Raw genomic sequence first — 24,034 nt, 5'->3', positions numbered from 1 at the left:
TGGGGCGGGGAGGAGGCGGGGCCTCCCGGGGGTGGAGCCCGGGCGGATTGGGGCCTGCAGACACCCGCCTCGGCTCGTGGACGGGGCGGAGCCGGGGCCTCACCCGCTCCTAGAGGAGACGGAAGCTCCCCCTGAGCGGGGCCGGGGACGCTGGGCGCCGATCCCGTGCGCTCAGGCGGCGGCTCCGGGACCCGGAGGTCCAGTGGGCAGCTCCCCAGGTAGGGTTAGCCCCGGCCTGAGAGGAGGTACCCCTCCCGCCGCCCGCCCCGCCGTCTGTCCTGCCATCTGACCCACGCTTCTTCCTGTCCGCGGGCCTGAGCCCATCCCTGCGCCTCGGAAGGCAGCTCGGGGGTGGAGGGCCCGGGCTCCCTTTGCCCTTCTCCCTGGCCCAGCCGCTGCGGGACCACGGACATCCAAAATACGGGATCAGGAGAGGAGATGCCAAAACCTCTCAGGGGAGGCTGGCCCAGCTTCACCCCAGCCAGGCTTTGTGACCTTGGGGAGGTCACCCACCCTTTCTGGTACTGAGTATCCTGTGTTGCAAAATAGGGTCTGACCCTTGCCCGCCCTGCAGAGACGGGGTGAGTCAGACATAGTCGCTGTGAAGACTGTTGGGGAGCCAGGGTGGAGCTTTCCCCCTTCCAGGGCTGTAGGAATGGTTGTCTTCCTGCTTCTTCTGGTCGCAGGTGATGAGCTATACCTTCACCCTTCCCCGAATCTGGGAGCCCAGAGAGGCTGAGAGCTCAGGCCCCGGGCAACTTGTTCTGGCTGCCCTGTGGTGGAGCTGTGTGCTGGCCTAGGAGGCCCATGGGTGTTCCCAAAGTGGGCTCTGAGGCTTGGGCACCCTGTGAGTCCCCCCCAGAGTCCACGTGCTCACTTTGCCAACAGTGGGCCACCATCATGCAGGGCCTCAAATGATACTTAAAGAAATCTAACCTCTCAACAGTGGGCAGGGGGAGTGCATTGCAGCCTGACCTGTGGTGCCCTCAGGACCAGCCTGGGTGACTGGGGCTGTCACAATGCCAAAAAGAGATGCTGCTGTTCATAGGTGACATATATGGACATTTACTGTGTGCCACTGCTTTGCATGAATTATCTCATTAATTACTCACGTGTCCCCTATCCCCATTTCAGAGGCTGAAACCGAAGCTCAGAGAGGTGAAGTGACTTGCTCAAGGTCATAGCGTAAGTTTGAGGGAGGGAATTAGAACCCAGACAGTCTGGCATCTTAGCTACAGTGTCCTGTTGCCATCCAGGATCTGGGCATCTGGTAGTAACACCTTGACCTAGGACAGCATGAAGAGCAGGAAATTCAGACGACTTGGGAGGGAGGGATCCCACGGGTCCTGAGAGGAATTCAGCTGGCCTGGGTCCCTAGGGGAGAGATGAAGTGTTTGATTTTAAACATGTTAGTTTGGAGGGAAGGTTGGTATAAGGGAGCCAAATAGAGCTCCCTTCTGGAGAAGACCGAAGAAGCAGAGCTGCGTCCTGGGGGAGAGCAGATGCCTTCAGAGATGGGTGCAGATAGAAGAGGGGAGCCCAGGACTTAGCTCACAGGAATCTCCCCAAATACTGAACAGGCCGATGTGCAGGCCATCCCACGTCAGAGGAGCAGGGCGAGGAAGGAATCCTAGGCTGAGGAAGGTTTGAGAAATTGGGGCCTTGTTTCATAAAGGAGAAACTGAGGCTAGCACATGACTTGCCTGAGGATGCCCCACGAGTGGATCAGAGTAGGACCCGGTGCCCCCCAGAGATGGTGTCATCTCTGCCATTCAGCCCTACTACCTCAGTGGCTCTCTACCAGGAGCAATTTTGTTCCCCAGGGGACATCTGACAATGTTTGGAGACAATTTGGTTGTCACAACTGGAGGGAGTGTAATACTGGTATCAGTGGGTGGAGACCAGGAATGCAGTCCCCCCCCCCCCCAAAGCAAAAGATTATCCAGCCCCAAATGGCAATGATGCTGAAGTTGAGAAACTCTGTACTAGGTCAAGCCAAGCCTGTCACTACCCACCCCCCGAACCCAGTTCTTTGGCCCTCAGCAGGGCAGATAGCTCAGATCTGAGCCTCCACTTGGGCAGACCTTTGCCCCTACTCCTGGTCTGTCCCTCTCATGCTTGCTCCTTTATTCCTGGAAACTTCTGGAGTCCTCTCTGCTTTTCCTGGGCACAGTGATCTAGAGCCCTGCCCATCATGTGTCCCGGGCTATCTTCCTAGACCTTTATTCACAGAATTGGGTGTGGTAGGGAGGGACCAAAGTGGAAATTTTTAACCTAGCACATAGCTGGTGCTTTGCAGGTAAAAATATTTATTGAATTTGAGTGATAGTTTCAGGGTCCAATAAGCTTCATTTGTATCCCAAGTTTTCATTTTAGCAATTCTAATTGTTTGTGAAGCTCTGCATTTCGAACAAGCCCCCAGGTGATGCCGACTCTGCTGGGCCACAGGCCACATTTTGAAGGCACTGCAGGGTTGTGCAGAGGTGGGCTGGAGTGGCTGCCCTCCCTATAGACAACTGTGGTGTGGTTTGGGAACTATGGAATAAAAGGAACCATGATATGGAGTCAGGAAACCAGGATACAAGTCGTCACTCTCCCCTACTCCCTGTCCATCTATGGCCTGTGGATAAGTCACTTAGCTTCTTTGAGGAGTGGTCTTGCATGGCAAGTGGTCCTCCAGGGGCTCTGATGCAGGATCTGAGAGATGGGAGTGCCCTGTGGAGGTGGAATGGCCTGGATCCTGGCAGCCAGAGGGGCAGTAGGCCATTGGCCTGGCCAGCAGGGAAGGGGCAAAGAGCTGACACTGGTGGGGCGGGCAGCGTGCCAGCGTGGAAGCAGCTCTCATTATGGCCCTGGCTCTTCTCCACGGCTGCTACAGCCTTCTGCTTCTGGCTTACCCAGCTCTGCCTGGTGTGGGAAAGCTGGAGAGACCGGTCTGGCTGGGGGAAGGAGGGGCAGCTTTGATGGGGTCAGGGGCCAGCCCAAGGCCTGAATGTGGGTCTCAGGGCCTGGCCAGCTGAGTCAAGGTCTCAGAAGTCGGGGTCAGGCCTGAGAACTATGGCCTAGAGACTCTGGAGTCAGTGGAGACACTATGGACCATGGATTTAATTCCCGCCTGTTCCAGGAAACTGGAAGGAGTTTGGTATTTGGGGCCATAAACTGGGAGGTCACTCTATCCCCAGCTATAGGAGATGCCCTCCCTCAAACATCTGACCCCAGGAATAGAGCTCGGCAGAGCCTTAGGTACCTGGGATACATCACCCCTGGTTCTCCACAGATCAGCCATGATGGCACAGCAAGGCCCCTTCCGACTCCTAAGACCAGGAAGCAGCAAGCCAGATGAACCCATTTTCCAGATGAAAGAACTGAGACTCTCTCCTCCCTACTTTCTGGGAAGAGATCAGCCTTTAGGGCTGTCACCCATTACCCAACAGAGCCCTGGGCCTAATATATCATGTGGCTGCCCCTCATCACATCAGGGAAGGGTGCTGACCTCCTCCTGTTCCCACAGTTGGGCCAACCCAGTGGTTCATGCTGATGGGTCTGCAGCTACACAGGCCAGGGTTTGGATCCTGGCTCCTCTCCTTAGGAGCTGTGGTCCCGGGCAAATCATTCCATCTCAGCCTCAGCTGGCTTGTCTGTAAACAGTAATAATGACACCTGCCTGGCCAGCCTCGCCGGTTGTTGTGAAGATGCAATGAGCCCTGCCACTGAACACTGTGGTCATTATCATTACTCATGGCATTGAGAGACGCGGGGCACCCCAGATCACCTTACCTGGTGCTCTCATTTGACAGATGTGGAGATCGGCACCTGCAGAAGGACGGCAGCTGCCCGGGGCCCCACAGTAGGCCGGCGGGCGAGCAGGGGCTAGAACCCACACCTGCAGCGCATCTCCCATCCTGTAGCCGCTGCCCGTCTGCAAAGGCGCTCCCAGGGCCACACGCTGTAAGCCTGGGGACCTGGGGGTGGGCCGTCAGGCTGCGGAGCCCCCCCCACTGAGGGAGCTGGGCCCGGCCTTCGTCCCAGCACCCCCTCCCTTTGCCAGCACCAGCCATGAACTACGTGGGGCAGCTGGCAGAGACGGTGTTTGGGACCATGAAGGACCTATACCGAGGCCTGAACCCGGCCACCCTGAGCGGTGGCATCGATGTGCTGGTGGTGCAGCAGGCGGACGGCTCCTTCCGCTGCTCGCCCTTCCACGTGCGCTTCGGCAAGCTGGGCGTCCTGCGGTCTCGGGAGAAGGTGGTGAGTGCTGGCCAGCCAGGGCCCGCTGCGGGTGGGCTCTTAAAGCCCAGGCAGTCACTGCGGTCCCTGGAGGGGACCAAGACCTCCCTCAGGTGGGGATCTGTCCTCTGGACAAGCTTCCATTCTTGTGCGCGCTCTTGGCAAGTTTTGGGTTGGTGTGGGGATTTTGGTCCTAAAGGGCTCCCATTCCCCCTGGGAGGGGCACAGTGGGGCCGTCCCTGGTCCCGGGGCGTCCAGCCTGGCTCCAGATTACTGAGACCTTACCTGTTTGTCCTTGGTTAGTCTCTTTACCTGTGCAAATGGACACACTCTCATCTACCTGGTGCTGGAGGGGTAATCTGGGAGAATGTGATAGGAGCTGATAACACCGTCACAGGGCCAGGATGTGGGTGGCCCCCAAAAGGTTAGCTTCTCTCCCTTCGGAAAGCTGCACTGTCTTCTCTGGGCCCAGGTGAACATGACAGCTTTTTGTTAGCACTGAGGTCTGAAATATGAAAAGAGGTTCGATGGGTCCAAATCCCTTTCACATTGGGGCCACTGGGAACTTGCTGGAATCCTAACAGGGAAGTGTGAGCTTGTAGGGGACCGTATAGGTAGGTGGTGAAGAGCTGGGGCTGCGGACTCGGAATCTTTGGCTCACAGCCACTCTTGGCCGCCTCCCAGTATATTACTTAACACCCCTGGGGTCTCAGTTTCCTCGTCTATAAAGTGGGGGTAGTGGTAGGAGCCACCACACAGTGTTGCTGGAAGTTAAATGGGAGAGTCCAGATAAAACTCTCCATTCAGTGCCTAGGAAATGGTCATTCGTACCCTTGTTTATGTAGTCAGCAGGCACTCTGGGGGTAGGGGACACAGCCGTGACAGGATTGGTCATGTCTTGTTCTGATGGGGTGTGGCAGAGAGAAGAACAGAAACTAAGGCAGACACAAGAATACTGAGACAGTGGCACGTGCAAGAAAGCCCAGAGCGGCTGCCTGGGTGGCTCAGTCGGTTAACTGCCTGCCTTCAGCTCAGATCATGATCCCAGGGTCCTGGGATCAAATCCTGCATCAGGCTCCCTGCTCAGCAAGGAGCCTGCTTCTCCCTCTCCCTCTGCCCCTCCCTCCTGTTCATGCTCTCTCTCTTTCAAATAAAGAAATAAAATCTTTTTAAAAAGCCCAGAGAATGGGGAGGTGGGTATGTGTGTACAGAACTCAGTGAAGGCTCTCTGCAAAGGGAAATCTGAGCAGAGCCTCTGAGGGTGGGGAGCAGCGGGGCACACCAGGGGCTGGGGCTGGGGGGCAGGGAGGCCAGCAGACTAGACTGTGGGGTGAGAGGCAACGGCAGGGACTCTGCCCCCTCAACCCATTGCAGGTAGACATGGAGATCAATGGGGAGCCTGTGGACTTGCACATGAAGCTGGGGGACAGCGGGGAGGCCTTCTTCGTCCAGGAGCTGGAGAGTGATGATGTAAGTGCCTTGGGGCATCTGCTCCCCCCTGCCATACCCTGGGTAGGACCTTGGGCCCTGTCACCCACCCACCCACCCTTGGGAACACCCTGGCAGCAAGTCTGAAGTGGGGGTGGGCTAGGGCTGGCACTCCCAACATGCTGTTGGAGCCTGGGTAGAATTGGGAGGAGGGCACCAAAAGCCGATTTCCTTCCCTGGGGAACGTGGGGGAAGGTTTCTCAGAAGAAGACACTGGAGCTGGGCCCCTGGGTGCACTGAAAAGGAGGAGAGTGCTGCTGAATGGCTGGGGGGTCAGGCAGGGGGGAGGCTGGAAAGCATGAGGTGGATTGTTCTGGATCTGGTGCTGGCTCAGTGCAGTTAGAACACGGAAGGGTGAGGGTCAGGGATGAGGAGAAGGGTGTTTCCTAAGGGAGGCAAAACCCAACACAAGGCAGCAGAGGTGTTTAAACACTTTGAGTTTCACAGACTTTAAGTGGGCCCCTATTGTATGCAAGACACTGTGCAGTGGACTCAGATGAGGGAAGGGTCACCCCCACCTCCAGGTGAGCCTGGGAGACAGACATATACACAGCAGATGATGAAATTATGTGGTCATGTCAGTGAAGGGGGTTGGAACTGGGGCTGGGGATAGTTAGGGCAAGCTTCCTGGAGGAGGTGATGTCTGGCTGAGTGGTAAAAGGGAAAGCAGGTATGGGCAGAGGAGATGAGTAGCCAAGGCCCAGGGTTCTGCTTGGACATGTGGTTCGTGTAGCACCTTGGGCTGCTGTGAACTGCCAGGGGTACATGCAGCCCTAGGACTGGGGCTGCTTCATCTCTGTGAGGGAACGAGGATGCCAGTGGCAGCTGCAAGGCCATGCTGCTGCTGTCTCTGGCCAGCCTCCGTGCCTGTTTCCTGGGCCCCCAAAGGAGCTCACACCTGGGCTCTGGGACCCCTGCAGGGCTCAGAACGATTGGGTGGTGATGGTGCCCCCCACCCAGGCTATAAGCCCCTGGTCTCTTCCACAGGAACACGTGCCTCCCCGTCTCTGCACATCACCCATCCCTTGTGGGGCCCTGTCTGGGTTCCCCTCAGACTCCCAGAGGAGCACAGCCAGTGAGCCTGAGGCTCTCCCTGAGGAGGTGCCCTCCACGGGGCGGAAGAAGAAGCTTCGCAGGAGGAAACCTAGGCGGAAGGAGGACACGGTGGCAGCCAATTCTAGTTCCGAGGAGCTGGAGACAGGCGCTGAGAGTGAGCTGTCCCTGCTGGAAAAGCCAAGGCCAGAACCCCCAGGGTGTGTGCCCACCAGGCAGGGGGCCAAGGTTGTGGAGATGCCAACCAGGGCCCAAGCACCACTTCTGCTGATGCTGTGTGACCCTGGGCAAGGGCCTTGATTTCTCTGGGCTTTACCTCCCCAAGCCCCTGACCGCCCCGTGCCCTGTCTGGGAAGCCCTGACTTATCGGTGACTGTCTATTTCCCTGCAGCACCCCCAGCAGTGTCCAGTCAGAAGGGGAGTCCTCACCGCAAGCCAAAGACATCTACCCCTACTCTGATGGCGAGTGGGGTCCCCAGGCCAGGTGAGAAGTCCAAGATTTCAGAGTGGTTTCTATTTACATTTTCCTGATGAATAGTGACATAGAGCATGTTTAACATGTTTACCAGCCATTTCTATGTCTCCTTTGCCAAGTGTTTATTCAAGTCTTTGCTCTTTTTTTTTTTTTTTTTAAACTAGCCTGCCTCATTATTGTTGGTTTGTAGGAGTCCTTCGTATATTTATACTTTCTGGATCCAACACAGGCATAAATATGTATTATAAATATTTTCTTCCCCCCCAGGCTGGGGGCACTGGGCAGTGGTGGGCGATAGGCTGGCTTGAGGGTCTCTAAGTCCTTGCTTCCTGCAGCCTCCTGCCAGGTGGGCTGACATCCCCTAAGAGTGACTCAGAGCTGGAGCTGCGGACCCCCGAGCCCAGCCCTCCACGAGCTGAGTCCCATATACAGTGGGCCTGGGGGAGGCTGCCGAAGGTGAGTGAGGTGCTTCTGTGTGGGCCTCCCATCCCTGCCTTTCAGGGGCTCTGTGGTCTTCTGCAGGGACCTGAGATGTGGACCCCCAAGGGGTTGTGGGGTGTAGGAGGCAGGACCTGCACTGGCTCACCCCCATCCTCTCACTTGTCTGACTGAAGGTGGCCAAAGCCGAGTGGCCCGAGTCCTCGAAGGTGGCTGATGGCAGTGCCGGGGCAGCCTCTCCTCTTCAGGGGAAGCCCAGCACCCCCTCCGCTTCTGTGTCTGGCGTGGATCCTTCGGGACCCCTTATCCTGCCAGCAGGGACTGCTGCTGACCTTCCTCCTACTGATGGGGGGCCTCCCGCTCTGTTGGGTTCCCCTCTCCCCATTCCTGAGACCAAAGAAACCAAGACTCCGAGCCGCAGGGAGGCAGGCCTGCCTCTTCCTTCAAAATCATGGAGCTGGGCCAGCCTGGAGGACCCAGTTTCTGCTGGGAGGAAAGGTGAGTGATGGTTGGACCCTCCCAGGGTTTTCCCTGGCCTCATGTTACCCACTGGGTGGACTCTGGCATTTCAAGCATGTTTTGAGCACCTACTGTGTGCCTGGCACCATGCATGTCACCAGGCCTCACGGGCTAGCAGTCGAGCAAGGGAGAGAGATGAAGGCATGCATAAACAGGGAAGAGCACGTCACGGGTGACACAGGACAGAATCATTGGTGGGGACGGAGGCTACTTAAATCACATGGACGGGGAAGGCCTCTCTGAGTGGGGGATGCGCGAGCTGAGATGCAAACGATGATAAAGTCCCAGCCAAGTGAGGATCAAGGGAAGAGAATTCTGGGTAGAAGGAAGAGCATGTGTCAGGGCCATGAAGTGGGAGGAAGGTTGTATGTCTAGGAAGGGAGGCAGCTGGTGTGTCTTGAGCAAGGCGGGGTTGGGGGAGGAAGCCAGCAAGATGAGCAGATGCTGGATCATTCCTGGCGTCGGAGCTGGGGTTTATCCTAAGAGTGTGGGAAGGTACTAGGACTCACTGTCCAAATCAGTAGCTGCTGGCTAAATATGGCTATGGAAAACTTGGTTAAAATTAGTTGAAATTAAATAACATATAAAATTGCATTTCTCCATCATACCACATTTTCAGCAATAGTGGCATGTGGCCAGCAGTACTGGACAGACAGGGGACGTGTCTATCATCCCAAAAAGTTCTATCAGACAGCGCTGCTTTAGGGTGGGTGTTCACAGACAAGGGGACACCTACTGCCCATGCTACTAAGCACATGTTGGCACTACAGGTGTCCCCTCTGCCCTCAGGCTCCATGAAGAGAAGCCAGCACCTGGGCCCCAGTGACATCTATCTGGATGACCTGCCCTCTCTGGATTCTGAGAATGCCGCCCTTTACTTCCCCCGGAGGTACTTGGGTTCTGGGTGCCAGGGTGTCTTGGAATTAGTGTCCGTGGGGCCAGGGTCTGGCTCCCAAGGGCCTGAGAGGGGTGGGCCCCTCCTCCCAGCCTTGTTATATTCATATCACTGTTGGTCCCTCTGCTCCCAGTGACTGTGGATTGGGGCCCAGACGGTGGAGTGCACCCAACAGCCAGAAGCACCTAGGAGACCCCAACCCAGAACAGGAGCCAGAACCCACTCTGGACACGGTAGACATGATAGAGCTGTCCCTGTGTGGTGGCCTAGCTGACAGCCGGGACATTTCCCTGGGTATGTCTGACCAAGGCTGGAGCCCTTCCAAGGGTTGGCACTGAGCCGCAGGGACCTGGGGAGGGCAGGAGGCCCCCAGAGTGGGGGGACGGGGGACAGCAGAGGTGTAAGGCTAGGCTGGGCACCCTTGCTGTTCTCCTCCCTGTGGGGTCCCATGCAGCCAGCGAGGGCAGGGCCTTCCCATCTAAGAAGCAAACACTTAGCGCTCAGCTGTGACTTACCCTGTGAATCTGGGATGGTGAGTGCCTGGGGTGGGCACAACAGGTGCAAAACACAGGTGGGGAGGAGCCCTGCTGGCTCCCAGACTCAACCTGCAGGAGGCCCCATTGATAGAATGTGGGGGAGCTGGGTGGGGCTGGGGCAAAAGGTCACGTCAGACGTGTCAGCCTCACTCTGTACTCTCTCCCTCTGCGCCCAGAGAAGTTCAACCAGCACATCGTCTCCTACCAAGACCTCGTCCAAAACCCTGGCCTCCTGGAGCACCCAAACCTGGTGGTGAAAATCAATGAGAAGTGAGTACCAAGACTGAGCCGCTGGCAGCCCCGGGGTCACCCTGCCCTCCCCTGCTGTAGCCCTGACTCCCTGTTCTGTCTCTCCAGGCATTATAACTGGGCTGTAGCTGCTCCCATGATCCTCTCCCTGCAAGCCTTCCAGAGAAACTTGCCCAAGGTAACGGTCTGGGGCTGACTGGCTATGAGACCCACTGTGACAGAGGCAACCCAGGTCCCCTGAAGCCCTGCCCTCCCCTGGCGTCCTGGTGTCGCTGAATCCTATCAGGGTTGGACTTGACTCCCAGGAGCTCAGGGCAAACCAGAGAGGATAATACGCTTCCACAGGAGGGTTTTAGATCTGAGAGACAAGGCTTGGGAGACCTTACCCTACCCTGAGCCCCTCTCTGGGCTGGGCTGCGGGCCCTTGCATGCTTTATTGGCCTGCATCTGTTGAGTACCTACTGTGTGCTGGGCACAGGCTGGGGACAGTCATGTCGTCCTAGAAAGACGGTGAATCATAAGACAGCCAGATGAATATAAAATTCAGCCATGAATATTGGGAGGGAGAGGCTGGGGTGCTTTAAGAAGCAAAAACAGGGGTTTGCTGAGCAAGTGCCCCCTGGGCAGAGATCTGAAGGATGAGCCATCTGTAAGCAGATGAGGGGCAGGGAACAACGTGCTGATACTCAGAGCTGGGAAGGAACCCAGCCTCTTCAGTCCCTCCCAGAACTTCCACCCTCCCTAACCTGCATCTTCCCCTCCTACCCCACTGGGAGTGGTACAGGGCCCTAATCTGGCCCATTGTTCTTGGATTAATTAGACTCGCCCAAGAACATCACTAACCAGATGTTGACAGTTGGTGCCTCCCTTTGGTGAGGCTCTGGGTCTGAGCTAGGACCAGAGCCTGTGGGAAGGAGGAGGGTTACTCTCTTGCTTGGTTCTCCTCACCTCTCCCAGACGGATCTACCATCTGAGGCCCCTGGGAGACTCCCTCAGCCTGTTTCCAGATCAAGGGGGGTATCCTGGCTGACCCACCTCCAGATCATGTCCTCCCAACTTGGGTTCACCATTCTGTCTGTAGGAAGCTGATACATCTCCTGGGTGGGCCTTGGCCTAGGTTCTTCTGGCTTCCCCCAGGGACTGCCTCACTTGAATCTAATCAGCATCTTCCCAATGTCGTGTTGCCCCCATCAGGCAGTGGTGGTAACACACAGAGAGGGAGGCCATCCATGGGACAGAGTCACTGACCTTTGGGGTTGGTCTGGGAGATTGAGGGGAGTACTGGCTATAGACTGTTCTTCCTGTTGTCACTTGGTGGTATCATGCAGAGAGTCCTAGATCCTGAGAAACTCCCAAAGCACTGTGTTCAGCTACTCTAGTAGGAATACTGGCCTACAGGATCTGGAGGCCAGGCCAAGGCTGGACTAGAGCTAGGGGGTCAAGGCTGGGGTAGAGTGGGGATGGGGGAGGGTTGACCAGAATGGCCCTTGGTCTCTTCACTTAGCTCCATGAATCATTGCTTGGAATCCCGGGATGGAGACAAAGATGCTTCCCCAGCCTCCAAATGTTGGCAGCGCCTTGCTCTAGCATCAGCCTCAGACTCCGGGTTCATGGGGACAATGAAAGGTAGGTTTTTGTGGTGCAGGAAACAAATGCCATGGTCTTTATCTGCCCACAGAGCACCGTGGACAAACTGGAAAAGGAGAAGATGCCCCGGAAGGGTGGACGGTGGTGGTTTTCCTGGCGACGCAGGGACTTCCCAGCCCAGGAGGTAAAGGCTCATGGTCAAAGGGCATGGTCAGCCCACGCAGGAGGTGGGGCTCACTGGATGTATGTTCTTCCTACAGCGCAGTGGCCAGACGGAGAAAACCACAGCCAGGGAGCAGCAGGGGTGAGCTGGACCTCTTGGCTGGAGCTCTGCAGCTGGAGCCAAGCCTCGGGAAGATCCCTGTGGGGACAGGGTGGCACTAGCACCTCTCCCCCAGCTATAGTTCTTTGTCGCTGCCCAGTGACTTCTGCACCCTTCCTTTTTCTTGAGAAATGTCCCCATTTCACAGATGGGGAAAACCGAGGTCTAGAGATACACCCAAAGTTCCACAGCTAGGAACTGGTGGAGCTGGAACAGGTGTCCAGACTCCTGGCCCAGACAAGGGACTGCTGCCTTAAGGAGGGGTGGGGCCTCCCCTTTTTGCCAGGGTTAGGCTGACCTTGTCTTATTCACCTCTCAAGAAATCAGTACACCCAAGCTTGGGTGGGTGATGGCCAAGAGCAGGTCAGCTAAAGCCAAAGCAGGTGGGATTGGTAATGAACCCTAAGACGCACTGCTCGGTTTTACAGATAAACATCTCCAGGGCTATCTTGGCCATGCTCTGAGGGCCAGGAACACTGGGTCTTACCAGCTCCAGCTCTGCTGGCTTCTTGCTGAGTGTATACTGCTAGCCTGCATCCTTATGCCTGCTACCCCTCTCCAAATGGGCAGATCTGGGTTGGGGGGGAGGTTCTGATCCCCTGGGTAGTCTCTGGAGGGGCACGGCCAAGCCCTAGGTTCCTTGCGGCCTGGGCTCAGAGCTGAACATCCACTGGGAGTGTAGGGCGTTGGCTGGGGAAAGTGGCCTGAGAGCCGGGCTGCCTGCAGGGAGAAGACTGATGTCCTGAGTAGTGAGGATGATGCCCCAGAGAGCCCTGTGATCCTGGAGGCCCCGTCCCTGCCACCCTCGCCTCCAGCCTACACTCCCACCTACAAGAAATCTCTGCGCCTCTCCTCCAATCAGATCGTGAGTGTGTGGGGAGGTGCGTTTGGGCAGGGGGGTGGGGCTGAGATCATGGGTTCCCTGGAGCCTTAAGTTTACCAAAGCCCAGAATCCATCCCCTTGGCAGCCTCCCTAATAGCCTCTCCTTGAAAACCTCCAGGGTCAGGGGCTTACTTCTTTAAGTGCCAACCCCTTTCTCTGTTGGATGCTCTTACTGGAAAAGCCTTCTCTATGTTGTCTAAAGTATCTACCTGTGGTGGGTTGCTGGCTCTGGGTCAGCCCTTGGAGACCACGCTGAAGGAATCAAAGGCTGATGACAGCCCCTCGGATTTTGGCAGTGCCTGCCCCCACGTCCTGTCTTGGAGCTTAGTACCTGGCCCTTAAGTGTGGCTCTGTCGGGGAGGTTCCCAGGGGGGCCAGCCTGGTACAGAGCAGCTACCATCTATACTTGCGTGATACCCACTTTGGGGTCAACCAGGGCCCAATAGCCTTGGTCACTAGGAGTGGCTGAGAGCTGCCCTGATTCTTCTCTGTGGAACAAGGACAGGACCAGGTCTCTCTTGGGAGGGATATCACAAGTACACTGGCCCCAGGCAGGAGACCACCTGTGAGGATCTCCAGAAGGTCCCTTCTAGGGAGTGGGGTGTCTCCCTGCCAGGAGCAGTGTCAGCCTTAGGGCTGACCTGAGAAACCTGGGTGGGACTTGTGGGCCAGACTTTGTCTGTGAGCTTCATCCCAAAGAGGCAGGAAGGGAGGTCAGGGCTCCTGTGTCTGGGCCTATGCAGGCCCCAGCCAGCGCCCCTCACTCCTTCACTCCCGGAGGCCGCCCTCTACCCATATGGATGTGTCTGTGTGTGGTTGTCTTGGGTAAATTCAGGCAGGCTCTCTGAGTTGGGAGGAAGAGGGGAATGAGAGGCCTGTGGGGATCAAAGACCATGGTTTGGGGTGGTGGGTGGCAGACACACCAGGCTGTGGCAGGTCACAGCTTCCCCCCTTTGCCTGGCCCCAGCGGCGCCTGAACCTGCAAGAAGGTGCCAATGATGTGGTCTTCAGTGTGACCACCCAGTACCAGGGCACCTGCCGCTGCAGGGCCACCATCTATCTGTGGAAATGGGACGACAAGGTGGTCATCTCGGACATCGACGGGACCATTACCAAGTGAGGCCTGGTTGGCCAGGGGAGAGAGGGCGGGCCTGGGACTGGCCTCCTCTGTGCTGGGGGAAGGGGGACATCAAGAAAGGCCCTCCACCCCAGTGTGCCATCCTGGGGGCTGGGGGTCGTGGAACATGAGGGCTATGTGGGGCTGCCTCGGAGTGACCCCTCTTCTGTGGCTCTAGGTCAGACGCTCTGGGCCACATTTTGCCGCAGCTGGGGAAAGACTGGACACACCAGGGCATCACCAGTCTCTACCACAAAATCCACCTGTGAGTGCCTGGGCTGGGGCAGGGCCCCAGGGAGGGAACAACAGGATGTCTTCTTAGGCCACCGTGGCCTTTGCCCCAGGAAGCCAGGCTTGGGGACCCACAAGGGAATAAACCCCGGGCACGTCCCTGGATGGTCCTCCATTCTCCTGTGAAAGACTTGTCTCCTGTCATCTGGCATTTGAGTCTAACTGCTGGTCTTCATGCTGTAGGGGAGGCCTACAGACTGGCTCAAACCTTTGGCCATCCTGGTCCACCTGGGCCTCGGGATGCTGTCCAAGGCCCTCCTCTCTGGGACAGCAGCTCCTGAGGCCACCTCTCTCAGATGTTCTTGCTAAGTCCCCTCCCTGGAAAGACCTCTGGGTGTGAAGGCCAGAGCCCTGGGGTTGGGCTGAGCTGGTGGAAGCCAAGGGGAGTAGGGCGGGGATGGGGAGTGGCTGGTCTCTGATGGCTCCGTGCCACTCCTCTCCCCCACCCCTAGAAATGGGTACAAGTTCCTGTACTGCTCGGCGCGGGCCATCGGCATGGCAGACCTCACCAAGGGTTACCTGCGCTGGGTGAGCGAGCGGGGCTTTGGCCTCCCCAAGGGCCCCATCCTGCTGTCTCCCAGCAGCCTCTTCTCCGCCCTCCACAGGTAACCACCCCTACGGGGTACAAGCCCAGGGGCCCTTGTGGGGAGTGCAGGCTCACTGCAGCTCCGGCCTGGCCAACATCAGGCCTTGCTGGGGTGTCAGTTGAGTCTGACCCCGAGTCACCTGACCCTACCATCCTCTGATTGCTGCCCCTCCTCGGTTCCTTTTCCTGCCCATGGCCCCGGCTGCTCCAGGGAGGTGATTGAGAAGAAACCAGAGGTGTTCAAAATTGCCTGCCTGAGTGACATCCAGCAGCTGTTCCTGCCCAACAGACAACCCTTCTATGCTGCCTTCGGAAACAGGCCCAACGTGAGTGTGTCCCCTCCCCACAGGCTGGGCTGCCTCCTCCCTGTCTCCCAGCCCACCTGGATGTCCTGTCTGTCCCTCCCTGTTCTCCATAGGATGTCACTGCCTACCGGCAGGTGGGCCTCCCAGAATCTCGCATCTTCACGGTCAATCCCCGGGGAGAGCTCATTCAGGAACTTGTGAAGAACCACAAATCCACGTGAGGCCAGACCCTGCCATGTGTCCCCCGTACCCTCCCAAGTCTTCATGCCTCAGCCTCTCTCTGGGCCTCGATTGCACCCTGGGCTCCCAGGCAGGATGCAGTCTCTGCCTGCTGGGCTGGGGGCTGGGGCCTGGTGGCAGCACAGGCTCACCGCTGACCCTGTTTGGCCCACAGGTACGAACGCCTAGGTGAGGTGGTTGAGCTCGTCTTCCCTCCTGTGGGCCGTGGCCCCAGCACAGACCTGGCCCACCCTGAATACAGCAACTTCTGCTACTGGCGGGAGCCACTGGTTCCTGTGGACCTCGATGCCCTGGCCTGAACCAGCCCCAGCCGCCCCCTCCTTCCTGGCCCAGAACTGACGGGGTGTCCCAGGGAACGGGAGCCAGACCCCTGAAGAGGAGGAGGGGGCTGAGAGCTGGTTGGCAGCCACAGATGCCCTTCCTCCTCCCTGTCCTGTCTCCTGCCTTTGCCAGCTGATCTGCAGGAGTGGGGCAGCTGCCCCAGGCCTCAGCGTAGCTCTGGCTTGTAGCAATTAAATGATTGTCACTTGGCCCCTTGCAGGATTCTCCATGCCCTTGACCTGTCTGTCCCTGTCACCCTGTACATTGCCTCGACTCCTGATGGGACAGAGAGGTCTGTGAGGCTTAGAATCTATACGTACAGGAGAGGGTGGCTAAGCAGCATGGGGGCAGCGTGGACCATACCCTCTGCAGCCAGACCCTTCCCTAACCCTGGCCCCCTCCCGCAGCCCTTGAGCAAGACTTCACTGCTCTCCCCAGTACCCCAGTACCTCATCACACCCCAACCCTGGATTCTCAGACATCAAGGGATGGGGGCATGACTGTGGCTCCCACCTGGCCTAGCCTATACCTGGCTGCTGCTCCTGTTCCTCTGGGCACCGCCCCTGAGGACACAGCCTCAGACCTTGCCAGGACGGGTGGTGGTGACCTGCCCACTCTCCCTGAATTTTGCTGGTTGATTCAGGGCCCCTGTGGCTGCGGAGTGAGCTCTTGCCCAAGAGGCTGCAGGAAGCTGGGCTGGCAGCCCACTGCAGCCTTCCAGCCTACTGTCCTTGGGGAATAAAATTCCTTTAGACGAGCTAAAAGCTTTAATCCAGGCCGGCCCTCCCCCAACAGCACCACAGTGGAGGGATGAAATCAGAAGGCAGGGCTACAGAGACCTGGAATGTAGCACAGGAGGGCCTGTGCTGCCGTGGGTAAACTGAGGCCAGGAGCCTCAGCAGAGCTGGGCATCAGGGTCTCTGGGAACTCTGCAGGCTGGATGAACCCTGCGTGTTCAAGTGGCGTTGTACTTGAATATCTCACCACCTAGTGAACTTCCAGGTGGGGCTGGGATTTTGCTAGGATGCTGGAAACTAGGCCCTTCTCTCCCCTGGCCTCCTGTGCAGAGTCTGGCCTCAATTGGGCCATGGTGTCTACAAGGGCTACTCCGGAGAGAGGCCCTGACCTGGGGATGGGGACAGGGGCAGGCAGGATTTTCCCCCAATGGAGAGGAGTCGGGGGTATGGGGACCAGAGGCTATGAAGCATCTTTGGGAAAAAGAAGAGGATAAGTTGAGGAGGGTCTCTAAACACATGGTCTGGACCTGTCCTTTGCTCAGGGAATCTACAGCTGCCTAAGCCCTCACTTGAGGGGAGGGTCCAAAGGAATAAAAAGAACTCTCAGCTGAGTCTTTGTGTTTCTGTTCAGTCTGGAAGGACGGGGGTGGGGGGTGGAAATCTCTGGTCCTTGGTTCAGAAACTATCCACAAAGCTGCCAGGTGTGAGGACAGTGCCAGTGGGTGCCACCGTCCTGCAGAAACTGAGCCCAGATGGCTAGGGAGAGAGGTCAAGGGGACGAGGGAACCGGAAGCCTCCCCAGGCTGGGGGCTATTGCCCAGGGACAGAGGAAGATGTGGATAGGCCGCCGTGTGGGACTGGACCTGCGGGCCTCTGTAGAGGTGATGACCCCGTATGTCTGCAGAAGAACAATGCAGACCGGACTGTGAGGTCCCTTAGGTCCGCCCTGGCCTTCAGGCATGATGTCCTTGCCTTGACCGTGATCCTGAGTCGTCCAGTTGGTACGAGTGTTGATTTTCATGGCTGGGATAGTCCTGTGGAGCTGGACCAAGGCTAGTCTTTCCGTGGCCTCTGAAGTGGCATCCATGCCGGCCAGGGAGAGGCTGGGAGGCACTGTTGGGCAAGGCTGGGCTCTGGAGGGACACCCCCAGGGTTGGTGAGATCCAGGGTTAGGTCCTCTCTGACCCGCCTAGTCGGCTTGCCGGGGCCGCACCTGCTCGGCCAGCTGGGCCCGGCAGTCCAGGAGGTCATCCCGGAGGCGGGCGATGTCCTGTGCGTGCTGAGCCAGCGTGCGATTCAGCTGGTCCACGTAGCCCCACAGGCCTTCCCTGGGCCTGAGTGACTCAGTGGGCAAGCTGTCCAGGCCCGCAGCCAGTAGGCCCAGCCTCCCACACGCACCCTCCACTTGAGCCACCCGCTGGTCAAAGTGGCCCACCACGTGCCGCAGTTCCTGGGCCGTGTCCTGGCAGCGGCTCAGCCCGCCGGCCACGTCGGCCATGCCAGCCTTGAGTCGCTCCAGCTCCCCCCTCAGGCTCAGGACCTGCCTGTGGCCAGCCTGCAGCCGAGAGCCTTGGCTGCTGACCTGTTCCTGGATGGCGTGAACCTCGGCCTCCACCTTGCGTTCCCGCTCGTCCAGGGACGAGTTGGCGGCCAAGAAGGCATCAGAGTACTGGCTGACGGAGTCGCTGAGGCCCGTGAGTGACTTGCTCACAGAGTTCAGGTTGACCTTGAGCAGAGTGATCTCGCCTTGAAGTGAGCTGCCCGTCGCTTCGGCCAGCTGCTCCTGGACCTCGGCCACGGTGCCGTTGAGCTGCCGGAGCAGGGCGGCGTGGCCAGCCACCTGGCGCAGGAGGGCCTCACTCCGGCTCTGCCAGGCCTTCACCTCCGCCGCCAGGTTGTCCAGGATGGCTGAGGTGGTGCTGGGGGCGCACGAGGTCTCCAGGGAAACCAGCCGCTGCTCCAACACCGCCAGCTCCGTCTGCACCAGGGGCCGGGCTGGCCTGCCCGCTGGGGGTGGCGCGCCGTGGTGGCTGAGCTCCCCGGCCAGCGCCGCCAGGCGCTCCTCTAGGCTCCGCACCCGCTCTTCCAGCGTGGTCCTGAAGCCCCCCGCCTCCCAGCCACGCTCCTCCATCCCCAGGCAGCAGCCTCGCACCCCGCCCTCCGTCCCATTGAGGGTCTCCAGGCCCTCCAGAAGCCCATCCACACCCCCCTCGAGCATGGCAGCAGAGAGCCGCTCGAGCTCATCCGTGGCGAGGGGGCCATGGCCCCTCTGAGCCTCAGCGACCGCCCGCAGGTTCCTCTCGAGGTTGTCCACGCGGGCACTGATCAAGGCCAGCCGGCTGCAGCAGCTGCTCCCGCCGGCCACGCTCAGACCCTGCAGCCTGGTCCCGAGCTGTGACAGCTCCCGGCGCAGGGCCAGCTCCCGGCCGTCCAGGCTCTGGTGCAGCCGCTGGCTGGCCGCCTGGCCCTCCTCGCACTGCTGCCGCACCTCCTGCACCCGCAGGTCGCACGTGCTCTGGACGCCCTGCAGTCTCTGCTCGAAGCCATCCAGCAGGCTCCCCCAGAGGCGCTGCAGCCGCCGGTCCACGTACTCGTCCAGCAGCGCCAGGGAAGTGAGCGGAGACGGAGGGGCCTCCCGCAGCTGCTGGAGGTGAGCCTCGTGGCCGAGGGCCAGCCCGTGCACCTCGTCCAGCAGCTGCACCTTGGTCCGGAGCGTGTTGCTCACCTCTGTCACCTTGCTCAAGATCTCGTCGAAGGCGGGTGGGAGCGGCCCTCCAGCTCTGTCTCTGGGCTTCACAAACCCCTCGGAGATGACCCCGAAGCCCACGGGGGCGACTGGGGCCCTGGGACCTCCAGTCATCTTGTTGGGGTCCTCGTGGCTGGCCACCAGGCCACTGAGGGTACCATATGCTTGTGCCAGGCGCTGGACATCACCTTCTAGGCGTTCCAGCCGCTCACCAAACAGCCCTGGGCCTTTCCTTCCTGGGAAAGAGGAGGAGAGAACCCCAGGGGCATCACTGGCCTGCCTCCCTCAGCCTGTCCCGTTGCCAGGCCACTGGAGAGTTTCTGTTCTAAGCTGACCTTCCCACTGAGCATAGCTCTCTCAGCTTTGGGAAGGCCTCTGGGACCTCTGCGTCAAGCCCAGCATGAGATGCGCCCTTCCCAGCCCTGCTGGAGCTCAGCCCGCCTTGGTCAGCCCCCTCCCCGCTACCCCCAAGAAACCCGACCACCTGGTAGGGTCTCCACGGGCAAACTCACCATAGGGGCTGGGGGCCACTCTGCTAGAAGAAGGGGCCTGGGGCCCTGGGCCCAGCTGCCCTGAGGGAATCTGGGGCTCAGGCTCTGGCTGGGCTGGGGTGGCCCCATGGTCCGTCAGGTGCTCGGGGCAGCCTTCTCCAGTGAGGCCAGGGCAGCACCGCCAGGCAAGGTCCGTCACTGTCTTGTAGCCAACCTTGTATCTGGGCCTGAGCACTGTTCGGTACCTGGGCCAGCGAGGGGGAGAGGGCAGGGCCCTGTACCTGAGGGCTGAGGCTCCTGCCTCTTGGCCTAAGAGCTGGATTATCTGCCCCCCGCCACACCGCCGCCAAAACTTTTCTTTTTTCTGTGCACAAAGTAACAGGGCGGTGGGGAGGAAGCAGGCCTTGCAGAGGGTCAGAGAAAGGGTAAGGAGCAGGAGCAGGTGCAGGTGCAGGTGCAGCTCCACCCCATCCTGTTTGCTTGGAGAGAACACTAGCAGAGATTTAGCCCCAGTGTCCCCAAGCCACTGGATCCCCCTGTAGCTCATGCTGCCATCAGAAATTCTACTCTGCCTTTGGTGGTACGTCAAAGAATCTGGACACAGCCTCAGCCCCTTCCCTATGGGTGTGTGAGGGGATGCTGCCCCGGGGCCAGGGTGGGCAGCCCTTCTCAGTGAGCTGGGGCCACTCTTGGCTCTCATCGGTCCCCTTCGTTCTCTCCCCTCCTCCCTAGCCTACTCTGGTAACTCAGCTCTGGCCACCCAGGCTGGTGGGGTAGCACCTCAGATTCTGAGCACAGGTGGGAAGGCCCAGGGGTGCAGAGCAGGGCCCACCAGCGCCTCTCCTTCCCCTGCTCAGCCACGTGCTTATTCACCCACTGACACACTGGAGCAAATGTGATTGTTTTCAGACACACATGTGAACCACTCCAAGTGCAGACCTGTGCATCACACCTGTGCAGCATCCTACGTATCCTCGCGCAGCCCCGTCTGTCTGGCCTGAGCCCCTGCAACCTGGCTGCCATCCGCACACCCTTGGCCTGCCTTCTCCACACCCCTCCCTGGGTCTTCCTGGGGTCCCTTTGGCATCCACCATTGTCAGTATGACCCTCTTGCCCTCTCTGTTCATGTCTAACGCTCTTTGACTCTGCTGCTTCTTCCTTGCCTTGGTCTGGGTCTCTTCTGGGCACCCTCCCCTGGTCCCCCTGTGGGCCCTAACCTGAGCCTGCCGGGTCGCCTCCCTGGCCCCCTCCAGTCAGCCTGCATGGGAGCTGAGGGTATAAGCTCTTTGGAGTCCAAGGAGTTACAACCCCGGGTGGCACTGGCTGCAGCCCTGGGAGGACGGCAGGCCTGGGGCTTGTGCCCAACAGTCCCGGGTGGGTGCGATGGGGATGCACTCACATGATTGTCCCCGGGCACTTCGGCCCCCATCCACACTGTCGGTATTCGGCCTTCACGTAGCTGTCTGCTCCCTCCTGTAGGACACAGGTCACATTCCTGTGCACCACGTAGGCACAGAGGGCCCTGCAAGGGGAACAGCATCCCTGGAATATCTGGTCTGAGCCAGGCCCATTGAGGCTCCTATATCTGCCTTCCCCAGCTATGGGCCTCCCCAGGGGACAGACACCCAGATCCGCATCTCTCTTGTGTCTCTTCTCCTTGTTCCTGGGAGCCAGGGCCAGACCTAGGGTCTAGACTCATGGCTAGTTGGTCTGATCCCAAGCTTCCCAGTGGGTTGGTTACTGGGCTAAGCACCGTAGTGAGCCAGGAGCAGCCCTTCCTGTGGTCTGACCTCCGCCCTTCTTACCTGGAGAAAGAGGCCCACCCTGGATTCCTCAACAAGGGCCTTGGCACATTCTCACCCTCCTCCAACTCCTTCACTGGCTCTCCGCTCTTTCTTGGCATTTAAGGCTTCTGAGATCCCAACTTTGTGCTTGACTACCTTTGAGACCACACTTCTCATCCCCCCTCCCCTGACTCCCTGGGAAACGCATGCCACCTTGCAGCTCCCGGCCTGCATCTTTGCTCTGGTTTCTCATTCTCTGATGCTTCTTGTGCGGCCTTCTCCAGGAAGCCTGCTCTGATGGGCCAGGCCCACTGAATGTCAGCTATGGGCTGAGCGTGCTCCTACAGAAGTCAGCCAGCACCCCAGGTGGAGCCCCTAACTCACCTGACTGGGGGCCGTTCCCCAGCCACTTGCTACTGGAAGCGGGAGGCTGAGGCCGGGGCCAGGGCAGGAGCCACGCTCACAGGGTACAAGGGCCTGGGAGGTGGCCGCCTGGCATGAGCCAGCCACACGCGGGCTGCTGCTGGGCTCTGGAGCCGAGCGCGGGCCCAGGACCCGGGCACCCCCACCAGTTCTGTGGCCCAGACGCGCCGGGGCTTCCAAGGGGGGCTGGGATCAGGCTGCCGGGAGGGGCCGCCGCGCGCGCTGGGCTCCATCACCTACCTGGCGGCCGGGGCGAGGAGGGGCGGCCGGCGTGTGCCTCCCCGCCCCCCCCACCTGGTCCCCGCGCTGGCGTCTGCACACAGCGCAGCTGGAAAATGTTACTCCGCTGGAAAGGTTTCCGCGGGCACTGCCAGGTTCCAGCCGCCGCGCCAGGCCCCCCTTCTCGCCAGCCCCGCGGCCTCCCGGGGCGTGGGGCGCCCGCGCTCGGTCCCGGCCCCGGCGCCGGTGCTCTCCGCGGGCCCCGCGCGGTCGGGGCAGGTGGGAGCGCCGCCCGGGCCCCCGCCCCCGCCCCCGCCCCCGCCCGGCGCGGCCCGCGCTTACTTGTGCGGCCCCGGGCGCAGCCGCGGGCGCCATCCGGTCGTGTAGAGGCTGTAGCGGGGGGCGCCCGGCGGCGCGGGCCGAGCGAGCAGCGGGGTGCCCTTGGCCTGCGCCCCCGACAGCAGCGCGGCGACGGCGCACAGCCACACCGGCAGGCGGCGGCCCATCGCGCCCGCGGCTGTCACCTGGCCCGGGGGGGGGGGGGGGTGCCCGGTCCGGCCGCCGCGCGCCCTCCCGCCCGGTCCCGCCGCCGCCCGCGCTCCCCGGAGCTCGCCGGCCCCGCCGCCTGGCGCTTCGCGGCCGCTGGTCCCGCCGAGTGGCCGGCGCTGCTCGCGCCTGGGGCCGCCGAGGGAGGCGGGAGGCGGGAGGCGGGCTCTGCGCGGATTAGCATAGAGTTGGGGCCGCGCCGCTCGCCTCCGCCGGCCCCCTGCCGGCCGCCGCCCCCCCCCCCCCAGCTCCGAGCCCACGCCCGAGGGCCGCCCGCCAGCGGGAGGTGCAGGAGGGAGAGCCCCGGGGGGCGGGGCGCAGGCCTCCACCCGGGCCGCCGCCAGAGGGGGCGCTCTCGGACCGGCCCGCGGCGCACGCGGGCTCCAAGCCGTGCCAGCTGCGAGACCAGGCCCGGGCTCTGGAGTTGACACCACCGTGCTTGGGCGCACCCGCGCCACACCTCTGCAGCCGCCGCCTTGGAGCAGGCCCCGGAGGGCCGCCGTCGGCTAGCTGCGCCTGCTCGCACCGCCGGCGGAGGTGACCAGGGCAGCTGAGAACCAACTGTGCTGAGCCCTCCCCAGCTCCTCAGCTGTGCTGAGCCCCAACCAGCTGTGGGGGGCGCCCCCTAACCTCTCCCTGCTCACCAGCCCTCCTCACCAGCCCTCCTCAGTGGCCAGGCCGTCCCTCTGGTTCTCTGCCTCTTTTAGGTACGGGCTGCCCGGAGCGCCAGACACCCGTCACCCGTCACCTCTCCAGTCCCGCAGCAGAGGCTCTGCTCGTCCTTGCGTAACTAAAGCATTTAGCCCGCTGGACCACGGCACACTGGCTTTGTATTAGCCACCCCTCAAGATGGTCAAAGACAACCTTCAGGTGTTTCTCACCAGGAGCTGCTGTTGAGAAAGGCTTCAGCTGTGTTTCCCAAGCTTGGGACATTGACTCTTGGACCCCAAGAGCTGGCCTTGAGGGTCATTCTCATTCGACATCATCTTGTTGGCTTTCTAACCTGCAAAGAGCTTCTTGAATCCCGATTCTGTTATTCCACGGGGTGGCATCTCTTCCTGGCTTTGTCTCATCTGCACAGGTGACCGAAGCCTTCTGTCTTTACACAACTAGGTGACTGGTGTGTGGAAGTCAAAGAACTCTTGACTACTGGAGAGACCTTCCTCCAACCTGAGATGTAAATCCACACACTCTTGGTAGAGTGATGATATAAAGAGGTCAAAGGGGGACAGCTCTGAGATGTACATCTGTGCCCCCTGCCCATTCCCAGCCATAGTGGCTTGTGGGTCCCTGAGGGGAGAAGCAGACACATGACCAGAGTAGGCTGACTGAGTGTTCCCCTTGGAACACAGGCTGAGGGGACTCAGCTTCCAGGAGGGGAATTGCCTGGTATATTTGTTTCCTAGGGCTGCTGTACCAAATTATCCCAAACTTGGTGGCTTGAGACAATAGAAATTTACTCTCCTCCAGGTCTGGAGTCTAGAAGTCTGAAATCAAGGTTGTCAACAGGGCCATACTCCCTCCAGACTCTAAGGAGGAATTCTTTGCCTTTTTCA

The 24,034-nt window shown here is 59.9% G+C and overlaps 2 protein-coding genes across 10 annotated transcripts; one reads left to right on the top strand and one right to left on the bottom strand.

Annotated features, from left to right (window-relative positions):
• Nucleotides 1–29: 29 nt before the first annotated feature.
• LPIN3 (lipin 3) lies at nucleotides 30–16,880 on the top strand. 8 transcript variants are annotated; one of them, XM_072735847.1, is made up of 22 exons: nucleotides 83–218; nucleotides 1,135–1,185; nucleotides 3,798–3,948; nucleotides 4,049–4,248; nucleotides 5,602–5,697; nucleotides 6,703–6,953; nucleotides 7,160–7,252; nucleotides 7,579–7,699; nucleotides 7,858–8,179; nucleotides 8,990–9,089; nucleotides 9,229–9,389; nucleotides 9,808–9,901; nucleotides 9,989–10,058; nucleotides 11,559–11,651; nucleotides 11,728–11,771; nucleotides 12,516–12,654; nucleotides 13,640–13,788; nucleotides 13,968–14,054; nucleotides 14,533–14,685; nucleotides 14,878–14,992; nucleotides 15,085–15,188; nucleotides 15,366–16,880. In XM_072735847.1, exons 4-22 carry the CDS (start codon nucleotides 4,057–4,059, stop codon nucleotides 15,508–15,510), a joined length of 2,529 nt encoding a protein of 842 aa, XP_072591948.1. In that variant the 5' UTR covers nucleotides 83–218; nucleotides 1,135–1,185; nucleotides 3,798–3,948; nucleotides 4,049–4,056; the 3' UTR covers nucleotides 15,511–16,880. The 8 variants fall into 8 exon arrangements, 7 of the variants coding, with proteins under 7 accessions (XP_025865441.2, XP_025865440.2, XP_072591946.1 ...); XM_072735846.1 differs by having other exon boundaries at nucleotides 6,703–7,055; XM_072735848.1 differs by having other exon boundaries at nucleotides 112–581.
• On the bottom strand, nucleotides 16,281–22,697 carry EMILIN3 (elastin microfibril interfacer 3). 2 transcript variants are annotated; one of them, XM_072735850.1, is made up of 4 exons: nucleotides 22,275–22,697; nucleotides 20,906–21,028; nucleotides 19,528–19,751; nucleotides 16,281–19,251 (listed from the first exon to the last, which is right to left on the bottom strand). In XM_072735850.1, exons 1-4 carry the CDS (start codon nucleotides 22,436–22,438, stop codon nucleotides 17,459–17,461), a joined length of 2,304 nt encoding a protein of 767 aa, XP_072591951.1. In that variant the 5' UTR covers nucleotides 22,439–22,697; the 3' UTR covers nucleotides 16,281–17,458. The 2 variants fall into 2 exon arrangements, with proteins under 2 accessions (XP_072591951.1, XP_025865457.2); XM_026009672.2 differs by lacking the exon at nucleotides 22,275–22,697 and adding an exon at nucleotides 21,954–22,092.
• Nucleotides 22,698–24,034: the final 1,337 nt, after the last annotated feature.

The sequence above is a fragment of the Vulpes vulpes genome, chromosome 14 (genome assembly GCF_048418805.1).
Source record: "Vulpes vulpes isolate BD-2025 chromosome 14, VulVul3, whole genome shotgun sequence".
NCBI classification, from domain to species: Eukaryota; Metazoa; Chordata; class Mammalia; order Carnivora; family Canidae; genus Vulpes; species Vulpes vulpes.
The sequence above is the reverse complement of the archived record's forward strand: the minus strand, read 5'-3'. Positions and strand labels throughout refer to the sequence as shown.